Source organism: Lissotriton vulgaris, chromosome 12 (assembly GCF_964263255.1).
Source record: "Lissotriton vulgaris chromosome 12, aLisVul1.2, whole genome shotgun sequence".
In the NCBI taxonomy this organism is placed as follows: Eukaryota; Metazoa; Chordata; class Amphibia; order Caudata; family Salamandridae; genus Lissotriton; species Lissotriton vulgaris.
The window spans coordinates 541471789-541490749 of record NC_141700.1 but is presented as its reverse complement, the minus strand read 5'-3'; the positions used below and the strand labels follow the sequence as shown (position 1 = coordinate 541490749).

Sequence of the window (18961 nt, the reverse complement as noted above, 5' to 3'; positions counted from 1 at the left end):
CTCACAGACAGTGCTCATAAACACACTGAGCAAAATTGGAATAGGCGGAGCAGCTCTCAAATGGATCCAGGCATTCCTTTCAAACAGAAGTTTTAAAGTTTTTTTCCCAAAAAGCTTGCTCCAAAACGTACTCTTTCGCACATGGTGTACCACAAGGCTCCATCTTGAGTCCACTATTATTCATCTCTATGTAAAACCTTTAGCAGAGCTGGCTAGAAAATCCGGTCTGTCAATCTATTCCTACGCAGATGATTCCCAAATCATGTTCTCATTATCTGCACAGAACCCCAATGACACTACTACACTCAAGACAGGAATAACCAACTTCCTTAAATTGAACGGAGAAAAAACAGAGGTACTAATATTGGGTAAGCAGAAAAACCTTTGGAGCATACAACAATGGCCAGACAAACTGGGGACCCTCCCTACCCCCTCATCACAAGTGCGAAACCTAGGCGTACTCCTTGATGACACTTTGAGTATGCATGCTAAATCAGTAAAAGTCGCAGCCACTTGTTTTTCCATCATCAAATGGCTGAGAAAAATCTGTTGGATGCTACCAGAAGCAACAAAAAAAACTGTAGTCAATGCCCTAATCACCTCCCGGCTCGACTACAGAAACGTCCTTTATGTTGGCTCAAACAAACAGATCATCCACAGACTACAGATGGCCCAAAATGTGGCAGTCAGACTTTTATGCAAAGTGCCAAAAAGAGAATCGATCTCCGCTTTCTGACGTAAACTTCACTGGCTAAACATTGGAAATCTAGTGAAATTTAAAACACTCACATGCACAAAATTAAATCTGGAACAGCCCCCAGCTACCTCCGCACTTTGGCCACACCCTATACTCCATCCAGAAATCTAAGATCAGCCTCCCACGGCCGTTTTGTGGTCCCAAAATACAAACTAAAATGAATTGGAGGGAATCCTTCACATATCTTGGGCCATCGTACTGTAATTATCTCCCAGTTTCGCTTAGAAATGAAACAAGCTATTCCAATTTCCGTAAGCTGCTAAAAACCTGGCTGTTTGATAAATAAGTTGTCTAGGCTCCAGCTTGTTATGGCTTCTCTATATGCGCCGGGAAACCCTTTCTGGGTAGCTGCTGCGCAATATAAATTCTAATAATAATAATTCACATGTAACTGTGCACTGTGATGTGACAAAGTGACTGTGGGCTGGAAAGTGACTATGATTTGTCTCCACTGCGATGGGACAGCACTCTGATGTTACTGTGCCCTCTACTATGTAACTACATTGATGCACTACAATGTGACCACCCTGAGAAGTGAACACTGTGGTGCGGCTGACCTGTGAAGTGACTGTATTGTGATGTGATTTTGCCGGAAAAGTGAGTACATTGTAACGCGCCATGGTATGACTGGTCACAAAGATGTCAATGCATATTGATACAATGCAATGTGATGTAACTATAGCGCCCTGTAGTACTGCATGACTGCACACTGTAAGCGGCCTGGATCACTCACCTGGTACCCAGTAAGAGCTGGGCACTGCTGCCACGCCCTCTGTAACGCAGCCGCAGTGCATCTCACCACCAGCCAAGGTATAGAGAACCAGGAACACTGAAACACAAACATCCAGGATCAGATTGGAGTACAACAACAGGTCAGTGAGGGTCGCAGTTGTTGAACATATTCAAAGCACACACACATTGCATTGTGAATCACCTCCAGGCAGTTTTGTTATTCTAGGAAAGTGGTAGCAGGGGAACGCTGACAAAGTAAACCCTTCAGGGATCCCAAAAAGTAGAACTTACACCAGTACAAGATACCCAATGTGCTGCATGCATGTTCTTTCACTCTTCTTGAGTGTGAAAACCGACTACATACTTAATTATTACCTATTCAACTTTTGCCCTTTCAGTTACATTTGTAAAAGGGGCAATAGCCTTTGTGCAGGCTGCAGAAGAGCACACTTGGTATAGATTAATTATGTTACAATTGACTAGACCAAAACCAGAAACAAGTAATTAAGGAGATTTTGTTTCGGAGTCAAAGCTTTGACAGAGACATCTTGCCCCTTGTGCCATCCCATGTTCTAATTGGCCTCTGCAGTGCTAGAAAATGCAAATATTTATTCCAGAAAAAGAAGAAGGAGCAGAAAAAGCACACAGTGCCATTATAGGCCCCTACAATGAAGGGCATTTATTTGTGTGAGGATTTGCTCGTAGTGAAACAGCAGGATGTTGCCACTCACAGTGAAGTAGGCCAGTGGCTGAAGTGGGTTGACCCACTTCAGCCACTGGTGTATGGTGTAGTAGGTGGTGGAAGAAAATGTGAATGGTGTAACACCGGACACATGGATGCAGATGGCTAGATGAAAGCCATAATCATTAAGTATATTATATATATTGGCAATACATTCAAAAGGTCTTGGTTTGTGCCCACCATAAATTTCAGTCCGCTGCACCCATAAACGATTACACCATAGTTTGGAAATATTTTTTGCAGAATAAGTTTTCCAGGTTTAACAATCTCTTAATACAGATTAATTGAAATGTGGATGAGGAAAAGTGAAGCATATGAGGTATTGGCACAACATATTGAGTTGTGAATAATGGGAGCCAGAAATATCAGAAACAAATATCATGATACAAAAATAAAAATATTGTTATGCAGAAATATCAGGTAAGTAATATTGTTGTGAAGAATATTGTTGTTGTTTAGATTGTTTTCAATAATATAGTTGTAAAGAATTTCGGTTTTTAATTATTATAATGTTTTTGTTCATATTCAATTTTAAGTGTTACTATTTTTTATAAAACTGTTATTAATTTTAAAAAATATGGTTTGTTATTTTAAGTGATTTAGAATATATAATTTAATTGTTAATTTATAGTGTTGTAGACTGTTGGGTTTGTAGGGGGTAGGGTTGGAAGTTAATGAAGTAAAAAATGTATTAATTAACTGATAATTTGCAAGTAAGTATGTGATTGATAACAATTATGTATATTTGTAATACTGATGTATTTTACTTATATGTTAGGTGTGGGATGCTACGTTTGTAGGGGTATACGATGGGAAGGCAATTACATAATAATCAATTAACATTATGTAAATTGTGTCCTACTCATATATTTTAGTTATGTTTTATGTTTGAACTCTTGGGTTTGCAGGGGTATTGAGTGGGACATTAGTTAAGTAATAATTCATTAAGTATGAATGTATTGATTATTGAATTGGTTATTAATTATGTACATTATATAATATTGGTTTTATTATAGTTATATTTTAGTTGCGGGTTGCTAAGAATGTTTGAGTATGGGTTGGGAAGTTATACAAAACTAAAATTATTAATGTATAAATAAAATCAAATTGATTCATAATCATGTAAATTGTGCAATAATCATATATTTTAGTTAAATGTGAGGTTTGAGCTGCTGAGTTTGTAGGGTTGGAAGTTAATTGAGTAATAATCAATAAAAAATGTATTATTAATTCATTATGTAACTGATTTAAAATTATGTAAATTGTGTTACATATAGGGGTATAGCGTGGGGAGTTAATAAAATGATAATTAAATAACCATTATTTTTTATTTAAAATTAAGTATTCCATTGTTTTTTAATTTTTTAAGCTGGTAAGTTCTTGTTTATTGTATATATATATATATATATATATATATATATATATATATATATATATATATATATATATATATATATATATATATATATATATATATATATATATATGCGCCCTGAGCTAGAAAGGTTGATTACAAAATATTGTACTGGTACTATACCTGAACTTCAGAACACCAAACATAATTTGTAATAATGATTTTCTGAGCTAAATTGTAATAATGAGCTGTTTTTCACCCTTCACTGTAAATATGATATAAATGTTCACACAAAAAACACAAGTATTATAATTAACCATAGCACTCTAAGTCAGTGACGTTAACTGATTGTTATATGAATCCAAGACTGTGGAAACTTCAAAGGAGAGATGTTTTCTGTTTTCATTAACTTGTGTGCAATACACCTTTAAAAAGCGGTATGAGGTGAACGCGGGTCATGTGACCGAGAACAACTTGTTGTTCGAAACGCGTTATCCCTCGACTTTGTGACTGTCAAATTAAAGACCTTTGGAACGAACTACGGGCTCGCCTGAATTCTTTGTACCTGGATTCTGTGTTCGCGTATAACGGCGGCGGCGTCCGCCTAGCGAAGCCCTCACTCGCTGGCTGTCCTTTCCGTCCAAAACTACTTTGATGGTTGCCTTGCCCTTCAAGGACGCCCGCCGACAAAGGAAACCCGAACCGACTCAGCTGGTCTCTCTACAAGTAGGAGAGACGTAGAAACCAGGATCTGCAAACCGGTAAGCTGTCGGTAGCTACGGGGAGAGGAGTCTCCCACAGCAACTTTCCCCCGGAAGCCGACGGTCCCGCAGCAACAGGTCCGAACTGAAACAGACCATCGGACCTCCGGTCCAAGAAAGCAAAACAACGATCGGTTCCCGTCTTTGATCAGAGTGCGCGTTGGCTACACAAAACAGCTGAACAACGCGAGTTCGTCCCATCAAGACAAGGAGTTTCTCCCATCTTGCAAAATAAAGGCAGAAACAACATGTCGAGTGAGTTGATTAAAGAACGAGAAAAATCAGCCCAAACTATCTTTCAGTTCACTAAGTCTGCCATGCCACCAGGAGCAACTGTGACAACTTTACCGAATATGCCCCAGAGCTGGAGAAGCAAAGTAAATTCCCTAGAAAGACTAAAAAGAAAAGAAATCAGTCGGTGGTGGGAGGCAACTTCACTGCAGAACTACTTGGAAGTTAACCGCATCCCAAGAGGTTTACGCTTTTTTATCATCCCCACATTAGCGATGCCTAAACCCCATGTACTATAGAAATGGACAGACAATACTAACACCTGCTCTAGGAACATGATAGAAATCCTGATTGAAAATGCATGGGAAGAACATGGCGAAATAATTAAACAAATTGAGGACATCATGTCAGACCTTGACAAAGAAACAGACAAAAATGAAATTGAACCCCTGATAAAGAACATGGATGAAAGACTCAAAAAGTATGAAAAGGACATCATGCAAAGAAAATAACGTAAATTTATACGCGATGAGAGGGATTATGCTGCAGGACATATCCTGACATTCGCAAAAAAATACGACAAACCACGCATAGACATCTCATAGGAACAAGCACTAACCACCTTTGAGAGACAAAAGAGTGGATCACAAACAGAACTAACGGATTTGAGTTCGGATACAGATTCCATTGCGAGTGGTTCATCAATGACAAGCTCCCAACAGGTTTTTTCAAAGGAACTGTTAATTCTCCAGAAAACGAGGGAATATCCAAACAGGGGACAACAGAAAACAAAAAATCAAGGAAACGAAGACTCAATCGGAAAAGGAGCATCAGGAGAAAAACCAGCAGAAAAGGCCGGCACGGGAACGAGGGGCCAACCGAGCAAGAAGCAACCATGATGGACAACGCCACGAAACTTACGGTAATTAACCTTACCAATAAAGTTCTTTCTGAGAATGAGATCAATGTATTGCAATTGGGATTGACATTTTGCCCAGAATCTAACTTTGACTATGCTGATTTAAGAGCAGACTTGTACAAATCTGAAAGAAAATTGAAATTGTGCAAGTTACATGCGGGCAAAAATACAATGAAACCTAGAAGAGAGGAGATAGTATCGAATGTGAGGGGATTAGCAATAGGAGATATTTCCGCTCTTGCAACCCTAACATCATTAGGAACTGAGTCAAGCCAGGAGGAAGGTCCTAATATACTGGACCCTTTTGACACCACATACGAAACACGATCAGCCCATCTCACAGACACAGACACATGGGCTCCGGCCAGAACCACTTTCAGGAGAAAATCTAAATTTGTGCCAATTTTGCCCAGAGATAACATTGATGTTTTTAGTGACCTAGTCAAAGGAGACTTGGACAAGTTACTAAGAGATCGAAAAGTCTGTAACAATGTGAGCAAAGATCAATGGAATACGATTAAAAGCCTCCAGCAGAACACTGATATTATCATTAAACCCTCAGATAAGGGCGGTAATATTGTTATAATGCCAAGAGATCAGTATGTAGAAGAGGCAAAGAGACAGTTGTTAGATGAAACATGCAACTGCAAGGTTGATAAACGCTATGGGGTTAATCTACGGGAGACTTATTTTAAACAACTGGAGCATTGGCAAAATAAGGGTTTGTTGACATGGGACGAAGAGAGATATCTCCACAAAGAAAATCCCACAACACCTACTTTTTACCTATTACCAAAGGTACATAAGAACATGACTAAACCACCTGGGAGGCCTATAGTCTCATCTATAAATAGCCTTTTTGAACATACAAGCATTTTGATAGACCACTTTTTTTTTTCCTATGTGAAAGAACTATCCTCATATGTGAAAGACACTACTGATTTCATTCATAAAATCTCCAGAATTGAATTGGATGAGCACTGCTGGCTTGTATGCCTAGATGTCGAGTCGCTTTATACAAGCATTAGACACAAGGATGGCATCAAGGCATGCCAGTTTTTTCTGAAACAACGGAAACTGGAGTATTTGGAGCATACCTGCATGTTACTTGAAATGATCCGACTATGCTTGAATGAAAATGTTTTTCTGTTTGATAAAACGTACTATAGACAACAACAAGGGACTTCCATGGGCACCTGCTTCTCCCCCAGCTATGCCAACCTTCTGGTTGGCTGGTGGGAGAGGCAGGTGCTCTGGAATGACCTTACAGAAAGATGGGCATTGAATGTGGTCAAGTGGATGAGGTAAATAGACAACATCTTTTTTATTTGGCGAGGATCTGAGAACAACTTAAACTATTTGATTGATTGTCTTAACATCAACAATGTGAATTTAAAGTTTACAAGACACTGCAGTAAAGACTCAGTAGATTTTCTGGATGTCAAAGTCACTAAAGCAGACAATAAATTAACTACCTCGCTTTTCCGCAAAGAAACGGCAGGGAACTCGTTACTCCATTCCTCCAGTGCTCATCCTCCAAGTTTTAAATGGGGAATTCCTTTCAGTGAATTCTTAAGAGCAAAACGTAACAGTTCCTTTTTTTTTTTTTAAGTTTTATTGTTTTATTGCAAGGGAATACAGCAAAGCATAATAATAAGCAATGTAACACAGTATCTTCAAAAAAATAGAACAAAATATATAATAATTGTTTAACAGAGTACAAAATGGAAGAACAAATAAAAAATGCAGAAAATTAAATCCACTCGGCAATTGGTGCCCAAATTTTTTCCCCCATGATTCTTTTTTTAACCCCCTTAAGCTTATAGATAGCAGATTCCATATTATACATAAATAGTAATTTTCCCGCCACATGAAAAACGTGGGGGGATCCTGGCTGATCCATTCTTTAGTAATACGGATCTGATTGCGGCCATGCAGAGAAAAAGGAAATAAGAAATTGGTCTGGGCTTAGTAACAGTGTGATCTATACCAAGTAATACTAATTCATTAGTTAACTTTATGTTACATTTCAAAATAATAGATAAAAAAGTTTCGATTTGTTGATATAGCAATGATAATTTAGAACAAAGAAAAAACATATGTAATTCGTCGGCTGCATACAATCCACATCGACTGCAGTTCGTGCCTACCGTCGTGCTCCATTTAACTACTTTACTTGGAGTATGATAAAGATTATGGATACACATGAAATGTTGGGATTTCATCATCCCAGTTATGAGATACTCTGCAGCCATTTTAATCGACAATAAGATATCAACATCCAATATACCTAGACTGTTAGCCCATTTAATCTGACATTGGCCTAAATCATCCCTGTATTCCTGCATTAGGCTTAAATATATAGCGCCTATCCGAGGTTTTTTTTGTAAAAGCTCTAGTAAGGGAGTTTTAACTGGAGGAATTGAAGGATGATTCTGTAGGAAGCTACGAAGTTGTAAGTATTTAAAAAAATCATTTCTTCCCACAGAAAAATTAGTCATTAAATCCTGAAATGAAATCATTTGACCGTTATAAAATAAATCACCCAGATGCTTTATTCCTTTCTGCTGCCACCTATACATAATTAAATCATAAAAAATTTCTGGAAATAACTCCATTGATGTAAGAGGAGTGTAGAAATTTAATTTCACTAGTTTAATGTGTTTTCGAATTTTTTGCCAGACTCCAAAAGCTGATTTCAGCGTCTTATATTTGGTTTTTTTGTGATAGCTGGGTTCTACTATTCTCAAAAAGCTGCCCTTAACTTTCTCACCCAAAATCATTTGGTAAGTTGATGGGGTCTGGCAATCTACAAGTTCAACTCTATCACCCAAAATTAAGGGGCCAATATATTGTAAAACAGCAGAAAAGTAATAAAAAAGAAAATAAGGGACATTCCATCCGCCACATTCCTTGCTAAGAATCATTTTCTTAGCAGCTTTTCTGTGACGTTTATAGCCCCAAAGAAATCGAAATGCGGTTCTCTCTAGATTTTTAAAGGAATGTAATTGGAAATCCAGAGGAATTGTGCGAAATAGGTATAAGACCTTCGGTAAAACCAACATTTTTAAAATGTTAAGTCGACCAAAGAGAGATAACCGTAAGTGATCAAGACGCTGTAATGAGGTGTTGATTTGAATCTTTTCTATAGGTAGCGAAATTTTGATTCCTAAATATGTAACTTCTGAAGTGGTGGAAATATTTGCAGGTGGGTTTTCTCCTGAGCACAAAACTTGAGTGTTTTCCAAATTGAGTTTATAACCCGAAAAAAACCCGAACTGTTTAGCAATCTGGTCAATGATAGGTAAGGCTGTTTGAACGTCTGTAGTTGTAATCACAATATCATCGGCGTAAGCAAGGACTCGATAATTATTATTAGCCAGATGTATTGGTTTAATATTAGCTTCCAAAAAAAACCGATTAATTAAAGGGTCAATATAAAAAGCAAAGAGTAGGGGAGAACAGGGACATCCCTGACGGGTACCCCTGGAAATTAATAAAGGTGATGATAATTGCCCATTGATACGAATATACGCTCTAGGGGTGATATACAAAGTTTTCAAAGCTTTAATGATCCCCTGTCCTAATCCCTTCCTGAGCAGAATTTCCCAGAGATAATCCCAAGCAACCCGGTCGAAAGCTTTCTCAGCGTCTAAAAATACGAGTCCAATATTAGACCGAGTTGCTTGGGACCAATCCAGAAAGGAAATCACACGTCGAATGTGATCGGCGGTATCTCTAGCTGGGATAAAACCATGTTGGTACTTAGAAACTAAAGGGGGAATAATATTGGAGAGTCTTACCGCTAAGATTTTAGAAAAATCTTTACTGTCAGAATTTATAAGTGAAATAGGGCGAAAAGATGAGGGTAATAACGGAGGTTTGCCTTTTTTAAGAAACACCGTAATGATAGAGTCATGCCATGATTGAGGGGAGTTACCTTGCTGTGCATTCAAACATAAATCCAGTAGTTCTGATTTTAACGCATTCCTAAAGAATTTATAAAATTCTAAAGGAATAGCATCAGGTCCTGCGGCTTTTCCTGAAGCTAGCGACATTAGGGAGAGTTCGATCTCCTCCCAGGTAAATGGTAGGTCTAGTTTCTCCTTCTCTTCATTAGATAGGGTAGTATTCAGTACTGGATCAACAAAAATCAGAACGCAGAACAAACTCGAACGATCATATTCCTTGGCACCAGTTCTACTGAAACAACATTGCCTTGAATATCCTCCATTTTACTAGTACTCTTCCCAAAACATAGAGTTGTCCCTTCTTTGTTTTCAAGACCAGTATAAAAGACTGAACTCTATAGCCCCGCCCATAGCCAGGGGAAGAGTCAGCACAAGGGACACCTAGCTGTACCTCATGGGTAAGAATGGTAGCACACCGCTCTCCAGCCAAACGGGTAAGACAAATCAATGTACTAATCAATGGGCCTACCTTTACTTTGACAGTAAATTACCACATGCGACTCTGGTTCCCCTGTTGAAGTACTCACCTTGCGCAAAACAGGTATTTAAAACTTTTTAAGAGGGTTGTATAAGTCACTGCTCACGTCTCCCTTAGACAATCCAATATGACTCATCTAATAACTACCACCACTGACCATGCACTAGTTCCCATTATAGCAGATAATTGCGGGGCACCTAGACTCTAGAATCACCTGTGATAACATACCTAGGATCAACACGGTTTCCACGTCGAGCTAATGTGCATGTGATACACTCGTATGTTTTGTGTAACAATTTTCTGCCTTGGCTATCCCGACCTAGGTTTCGCCAAGATTGCACTTCCTAAGACCTCAATTGTTCTCCTTTTTCCTTCAACTCACTGTGTAACTGCCACAATTTTGGCGCACTTTTGGAGTAAAAGTAATAGCGCTCCTCACAGAATCTAGCCTGACTGTCTACTCACCTGTACTGAGTACCGACATTAACAATAGTATGTGTCGGTTTTTGTCTCCACAGCATGGGAAATCCCCATTCTTCTAAATACTGAATCCCACACAAGTTGTGTGGAGCTCATGTCATTATTTTGTTTGTCTGAATCAACGTTTTTTTGTCCTGACGAAAGCTCCATAGACCCGACCGGGCCGAGCGAGCTGAAACATGTCGACACGTACCTAAAAAGATATGGTGATCCAGTAACCCGACCACCTTGTATCGCAACTCCTTTTTAACCATAGTGCCTAAACTATCCAGAATAAACAACCCTTTTTTTGATTAGACACTATTTTTAGTCTATTACTTCACGTACATAATTTTGATCTCTGGACACTTCTACTATCACCAGAGGTAGCCTCAGGTGAGGCAGGCACCCAGCACGTCAATCGATCACCCTATGAATACGCCATGACTCCTGATGGGGCGGAAAAAAGATACACCGCAAACGACAATACCAGGATGTCTATGAGGGTTTTCGAATACAAACCAATGGTTTTGTAGAAACTAGTGTCCATTCTATTTTTGATTCATGAACATTTTTCTTAAATAAGTCAGGTATTGTGGGCTCTTTAGAAACTCCATTTGTTTGTAAATTGCGGTTTTCTGGGTCTGCTGTTGTAGTGGTATTTGCAGCAATTGCAGCATTTGTAGAGTTAACTAGATTAGTGGTATTTTTTTTGTTGTTACTCTGCCTTTGGGAGCCATATTAAATGGATAGAAATATATCTCAGGTAGTGTATCAAAGAATAAAGAGAGTTTATTCAGTCACTTAAATCACTTCTATGCATTCGATACTTGCTGGTTTGCTGGCTGCTAAGAAAAAGTTCAAGCACCACAATGTAGCAGATTAAAAAAAAAATGTTTTCCACTCACCGGAGGTGTCTTCTGTTAAACCAAACATAGCGTTGCAACAAAAGAAAAAGAAAGAAAGGGAAACTGCTACAATTGCTAACTGCAAGGGGCTTTGAAATTCAGCCGCTTGCCGCTTGCTGAGCACCACCAATAACGCCTTTACTCGCGTCCTTGAGCTTCACGCAGTGTCTGAAACACCAGCAGTGCCCTCCCAAGTAGAAAAAAAAAAATTAAATCGCAACAGTGTAGCCAGGAACAGCAAATTCCCAGGAAATGCTCTTCTGAACAAAACACGTCGTCAGCACAAACGCTCAAGCCGCGTCTTCCATACGCCTCGTAACAGCTGATTGAAAGTTCGAAAATGCGATGGGTCGCGGTTGAAACGCCGCGGACGCCGCGGACGCGGAAGCTCAGAAGCACCTGGGTCCCGCCGACCAGTGGGTAGGAGTCAGCAGGGCCCCGCAGCTCAGAACATTAACTCCAATGTAGCGTAATGAGCGGAGAACAAATTGATCTTTTCTCCTCGGCGCCTCTGTAATCCCCGTATAACCTCCAGCCTCAGCTCACAGACGAAGAGCGGCAAGCACCACACTCACGCCAGGCTAGGTCGGATCACCGGACAGAACACGAGCAGCTCCTCACACGGCTAAAGTAGCGGCCGCCATCTTGCTTCCCAAAACGTAACAGTTCCACTGAATCCCAGTTTCAGAGAACCAAGGAGGAGATGAAAGAGAGGTTCAAAGCCAGGGGGTACTCTAACAAATCACTCAGGGAGGCAGAATCCAGAGTTGAAAAAGTATCAAGAGAAGAAGCTCTGACCCCCAAGGATAGAATTCTGACGACCAATCTTGGAACCCCGAAAGTGAGATTTATAACTATATATTGTAGCCAGTCAAATCAAATACGGCAAATATTAAAGAACAGATGGGATATACTGAGACAAGATCGCATCCTGAGAAATGCTGTTGGTACCACTCCGAGCAAGTATTGGAAAGGCACGCACCATAATTTTAATATGCCAACTTTGAAAGAGTGAAAAGTTGTTGCGTGCAAGCCAGGGCTCCGCTGTCTGAACAGTGCAGCGTTGAGATAAATACCAAGAATAGCAAGTTCCCAATGGGAATTGTCCCCCAGCGCACCGCGTTAGGTGATACCAGCAGGTATAATAAAGTTCAAGCAGACAAAAGTTTGTTTTTCAATTGTTCACTAGTTGTAATTTTCAATAAATGCAAGGTAACTCCAGTACCATTTTGCTTTAAATGTAGAATTTCTTAAACCTCAGAAAACTACATCCACATTTTTTCCATCATCAATCCCATCAGTCCATAGGGATTTCGGGCTTGTGCAGCCCTTCGTCAGGGGAGGGGTCTGTGAATCAAAAAATATAAAAACGAACTAAATTTCGAGAAGACTTCTCCAAATGCTAACACAATTTTAAAGGGTTATAATATCCCTGTGTAACGTTGCAATTTGTTAGCACATGCACTGTGCATCACAGATGACTATAAAGAATCATGTTCATGTGAAATAAATAATAACATCCAAAAGAAGAAACCGTGGCCCAGGTGAAAATAACGTGATTTAAAAGTAAATGAAACATGCCGAATTTGGCAAGGTCTAGACCCGTAACCAACCAAAGTTGCAAGGAAACGAGTGCAACGAAGTTTGGAATCTAAGCGTGCTCGTGACATTGTCGCTATAAAAACATCAAACTGTGATATGCATGAGGTCCTGCATGAGGTCCACCTTATAATACTCGTTTTTACGACCTCATGCATATCACAGTTTGATGAAGAACAACACTGGGTCTCTCTCCGCGGCTCAGACACAAGCCGCTATTTATCATCCAACAAAGAAAGCGCCTGCTGTAGAAAGGCCCACGCCAGGTAGGTTCGTAGCCACCATTCTTTATTGAAAGGCAGAGCGAGGAAAGTTCATTGCAGTACAAGTATCATGTCCTCAAACATCGACTTATTTCGCATATAGCTTCTTCAAAGGCAGCGGATATGAGATGTAGCGCATTGCAGTTTTCAATAAAGAATGGTGGCTACAAACCTACCTGGCGTGGGCCTTTCTACAGCAGGCGCTTTCTTTGTTGGAGTCTGTTCTTAAACCACGCCACTGAAGAAAGGATAATTCCTGAAACGCGTCTGGCGGACACTGATTTATGCTGTGTCTTGATGTTTCATGCTAGCAGGCTGTCAACATATTGAAAGGAGCTGAAGTTTACCTCTGTGTGGTGTCTCCTCTTGTGGGTTCCTGTTCGTTGGATGGAAAGCGGCCCCAGCCCGGTCGCGAGGAGAAACCCATCGCTGTGAAAGGCAGGTCAGCAGTGGCCCCACGCAGGGGCTGCAGCATTTGGGAACAAAGGTGAACTGGTGCCCTGACATGGAGGGAGCCAGTTCGTAAGCTCTGTTTTGCAGTCAGAAAGCAGGGCAGGAGCCGTCTCGGACTTTGGCAAAAAGCAATGAGTTTTATTAAAGACTGTGAGCAATGCACCTATTTGGGACTATTAGGAGTGCACTACAACACCCATAAAGCCACGAGGATGGCAACGCCCACATGGGCAGGTGCTTGATTAAAAGAGTGCACTCGCAGCAGCGCTTTCAGTCTGTTCTTAAACCACGCCACTGAAGAAAGGATAATTCCTGAAACGCGTCTGGCGGAAACAGATTTATGCTGTGCCTTGGTGTTTCCTGCTGGGAGGCTGTCAACATATTAAAAGAAGCTGAAGTTTACCTCCGTGTGGTGTCTCCTCTTGTGGGTTCCTGTTCGTTGGATATATATATATATATTTTTTTTTTACGTTCAGTAATTATATTTATTTAAAGATTTTTATAATTATTAGGGTTATTCAAATATGTAATGTCTTTGAAGTGCATAGTAAATTTATCCCATCCAAAGTCCAACGCGCTTCCAACGATTGCACAGACTGGAGTGGGAATCATCTGAAGTCCAATACTTTCCCTACTGTTGCACTGACTGGAGTGCGAATTGTAAATTTCACCCCTCCAAAGTCCACTACTTTACCTATTGTTGGACAGACTGGAGTGGGAATTGTAGATCTTACCCCTTTGAAGACTAACGCTTTCCCTACTGTTGCACAGCCTGGAGGGGGAGTAGTACATTTAACCCCACAGAAGTCCCACACTTTCTCTACAGTTGCATAAGCTGGAGAGGGAATAGAATCTCTATTATTAGCAGACTTCAATGCATTTCCTAATATTGATTAAATATATTTTTCATTAATATTTGTTTATAATTTTAATTGTATTGTATTTTTATATATTTTTTTGTTTTCAAATTGTATAATAATTTTTAATTTTTTTAAAATTATATTTGTTTGGTAACTGTCAAACAATAACATTTATTGTTTGATTGATACAAATCTTTACAATATAGGTAAAAGTTCTCTGAACAGGAATAGTGCATTAACATGGAGTTACACAAACACATAAAAAAGTTGAAATTCGTTAAAATTAAAAGTTTTCCTCCATTTTTTTGGGTGAGGTTGGCAGCAGACACAGTAGTGCTCAGCAGTTGCTAAAGTGGCGGTAAGTGCAGCATTTCTTAAAAGAAGGTGTTTTAAGACCATAGCGAATAGCAACAGATTTAGTAATAGCTGAAAAATATAGAAGACCATAGTATGAAAAATAGTGTAAAAGGCTTGAGGGTAACAGCCTGCATTAAAGTGCGTTACAGTAGAAGAAGCAACTGTACAGTGCATAATTTTTTAGAAGAGGGACCTAGGTCTATGTCAGCAAGATTTAACCAGTTTCGGCAAGGGAAAGGAAAAACTATGGTAATAACAGGGTTCTAGTGCTGTGCATAATGTTGCACGAGTGCTAGAAAGTGTTCTAATAATGTCCATGGTCTTGCACATGATAAACATTCGAGGCTGAACGCCCTTAAGGGTCGGATTACGATGGTGGGCGGTCGGAGCGTTGTCCACTATCAAGGATAATCAGGAGACTGCCAGACAAGCAGGCAGCAGTCGGACAACCACATTATGATGCGACCGCCTGCTGGAAGTTGCAAAGTGCTCCTTTACATGGTGGCTTGTGCTGCGTCCCAGAAAAAGGGCAACAGTACAAGCTGTGCAAATGAGCACTTCCTGTACATCCATGCACCATGTGCCATGCACCATGTGTTGCATGGCATACGGTGCATGGAGGTGAATGAGGGAACTGGCCCATTACATACAGAGGTCCTGTTTGGGGTCCCTAAAATCCATTTCCGACATGCTTTTCATGGAGGAATTCCTGACAGGAAAAGACAGTCAGAAAGAGATATTTTAAACCCAATGGTGGTGCCTACCTCCGCACCGCCACTTTCAGGATCACAATTTATTTATTTATTTATTTATTTATTTTTTGACATTTCTAAAGCGCAACAAATACCCGTAGGCGTCTCGGCGCTAAAACTGCCCTTATTTTCATTGGGGTAACTGGAGAACATGGTGGAAAATTATTGCTCGAAGAGCCAAGTTTTTAGTTGTTTACGAAACTGGAAGAGGGATGAGCTTTGCCTGATATGTTGGGGGAGGGTGTTCCACAGTTTCGGTGCAGCCACCAAAAAGCGGCGATCGCCCCAGGAAACTGTTCTGGCCCGTGGAACAGTTAACTGGCGGAGAGTGGCTGATCGGAGCAGTCTACTTGGTTTATAGTGTTGGAGTTGCTCTTTCAGAAAATGTGGACCTTGCTCATTCAGAGCCTTGTAAACTATGCATAAGGATTTAAAGTGTATTCTGTTCCTAATTGTAAGCCAGTGGTATTCCTTTATGACTTTTGAAGTAGGCTCAAACTTTGTTTTCCTCGCAAGCAAGCGAGCTGCGGCATTTTGAATGGATTGAAGTTTCCTTATGACTCTGGATTGTGCGTTAAGGAATAATCCGTTGCAATAGTCCAGGGTGGACAATACTAATGAGCTAATCAAAGTTTTGATAGCTGTTTCCGGAAGAAACGGACGAATCTTCCTAATCATCTTTAATTTAAAATGAGCTGTAGATGCTGTTTTTTTAGCATGGTCCATAAAAGTTAATCCATCGTCAAAGATGATACCCAGGTTCCTAACCTTGGCTGTGGGTTTTGGAGGGATGCCAAAAGTTTCAGGCCACCAGTTTAATGGCCAACTCGGAGAAAGGGGTCCAAAAATGACCACCTCAGTTTTATCCGAGTTCAGCCTTAAACAGTTGCTAGCCATCCACTCACCTATATCTAGCAGTCCTTTATTAAATTTCTTTGCCATTTGAAGCCCGTCACCTTTAATAGCTAACACCAACTGAGTGTCGTCAGCATAGGAGGTTAGGCTCATCCCATGTGCTTTGATGACATTAGCAAGGTCCGACACATAGATATTAAAAAGTGTCGGACTGAGGGATGAGCCTTGGGGAACTCCACATGGTGACGATTGTGGTGTCGATTGAAAGGGTCCTAAGGTGACCGCTTGAGTTCTATTCACTAGAAAAGATGCAAGCAGGTCTTTGGCGGAGTGACAAAGGCCGATCTTTTCTGACCGCCACCCCATCGGGATCAGATGATCCTGTCATAGGCAGCGGTCTTCCACCCAACCACTTAGGGTCTGATCGCCAGCATTGAAATGTGGTCAGACCGAAGGTCAGTCGGAGATTTGAACACACCGACGGCCTGTGGGTATGCTGTTTGACTGGCAACATAATCAGGGCCTTACTGAGGTTGGATGTAGTTTGTAGATTTTTGGTGAGGTCTTTGAAGAGGCCCTGTACCACTCTAATATATTTAATAAATTTAGCCAGTTCAGTTGGCTTCATTATGGTGAGACCAAGATTCCTAGCCTTGTTACAGGTTCTTATGCTGTGACGTAAGAAAAGTGGCTTTGATAGAGTGCACCTGGCAATGAGCAGCTTCGGGCAGCAGCATTATAGGTGGTTAAAAGACTCTCAGGCATATTCTCAAGGACCTATCGCCGTGTTAGCAGCACTTTTCTGTTGCTAATACAGCGATATTTTTATTGCCATATTCACAAGCTGTTGCTAACAGCCGCTAGCGACAGTTTTTTGGCAAAAAAGTGCATTTAAAAGATTGCTAATGACATGCAAGGGAGGCTTTCCAGTGCAACTTCTGCCGTTAACTCAACATCTCCATATCCACAAGGGGGTTCCTTAAGTCCAGAGGACCAAAAAAATGGCTCTAACTGCAACTCAGGCAGTTTTTTAAGACCAGAAAATATCAGGTCTTAAAATGAAGATAAGCATTGGGGCCTCATTTCAGCAAATATTTTTGCTGGCCCACGCTGCAAGCAATGTTGCTGTGCTGCCCTGGTACAGAATTAGAGGGCAGGACTGCGCACCATCAATAAGATAGTGCGCATTTCTGGGCCTCACTCATGAAAAGTGTTGCAGAGCTGCAACAAGACAACGTTGCAACACTTTTCACTACACTCTTCTTGTGATACCACGGATGCGCTGTAGTCACAGGACAGCGCTCCATGACGCAAGTAATGACAGATATGTCTGGAATCCTGACATATCTGTCTGCGCTAAAGTCACGCATTGCTGCAGTCGTGTCACAACGAAGACGCAACTCCAGCAATGCATGGTGCCAGCCTATCCCTGTGGCACTGCATCACCCTTAAGCCTGCCATCAGGCAGGCGTCGGGTACTGACGCAATGCCGTCCATGAGGGGTGCCCAGGTGTCGGTGCAGTTGGATATCCATCATTTGCGTTTGGGCGCTGCAGTGTCATCGTCTGTAAAAGTAGGCGTAGTGGTGGTGCTGAAGGAGTTGACAAGATGTACTTCTGTGGCCTTGATCCATCTGCGATGTGTGCGATGATGGCGGTGGTGTACGGTAGGCATGGTGAAGACGTGATGTATACAATGATGGTTGGCCCAAGAGAGTCCAGTGGTGTGGCTGTAGTTGATGTTCCAGGTGGCGGAGGAGACATGCTCGACCGAGTGTCCTGCTACGTTGCTTGCTTCTGTGACTAGCTACTTGACTCTGAAGTTGTTGAGCTTCCACAGGAGGGGGTGTTGTTCTGTTCACTGGGGTTTTCCATGTGGAACTTGAGACCACCGAGTAGGATGTCGTTTTGTAGATGGGAGAGCCTGGTGTGCAATGAGGTCTACAATGGTATTGGAGAATGGGGGTCAATGGCCCGTGGGGCCTGCAGATGAGTGTGCCGCAGAGGATGGCTTTGGGGTTGATCTGGATCTGGAAGTTGAGGTGTTCCAGGGTCACCGTTGGATCAGTAGAGTGCATGGTCAGTCTGAGTGTGCTTCTGTAGGTGATGGCAATGCCTCCTCCTTTATGGTCAGGGTGATCCTTGCGGGTGATTTAGTAGCCGTAAGTGATGGCTATGGCGATGTCCGGTCCGGAACAGAGGTTGGTCCTGGCAGGCGTTGTGGCATCCAGGGTTGATGGACGTCCAGGCGACGATCCTTTCCAGACTGGACTATGCCAGCTCTCTCCTTTTGGGAGCGAACCTGGCCGAAACCACCAGACTACAGAGAGTCCAGAATGCGGCTGCCAGAGCTCTGGTCGGCCTGCCTCGCCACTCTTCTGTTTCGGGAACTTTAAGGAAGCTGCATTGGCTCCCGGTGGGAAGAAGGATCCAGTTTAAGGCTCTATGTTTAGCCTTCAAGATCCTTAAAACCGCCTCTCCCCCTCTGCTGAGCCCCCTCCTGTCTGAGTA

At 41.3% G+C, this 18961-nt stretch overlaps 1 protein-coding gene across 1 annotated transcript in view; it reads right to left on the bottom strand.

Moving 5' to 3' along the window:
• The window catches only part of LOC147677689 (ETS translocation variant 3-like protein), a 28993-nt gene extending 27442 nt beyond the window's left edge, over positions 1 to 1551 (bottom strand). Inside the window, exon 1 of the mRNA XM_086946487.1 lies at positions 1491 to 1551. Coding sequence (XP_086802613.1) covers positions 1491 to 1551 — 61 coding nt within the window. The remainder of the gene's footprint in view (positions 1 to 1490) is intronic.
• Positions 1552 to 18961: the final 17410 nt, after the last annotated feature.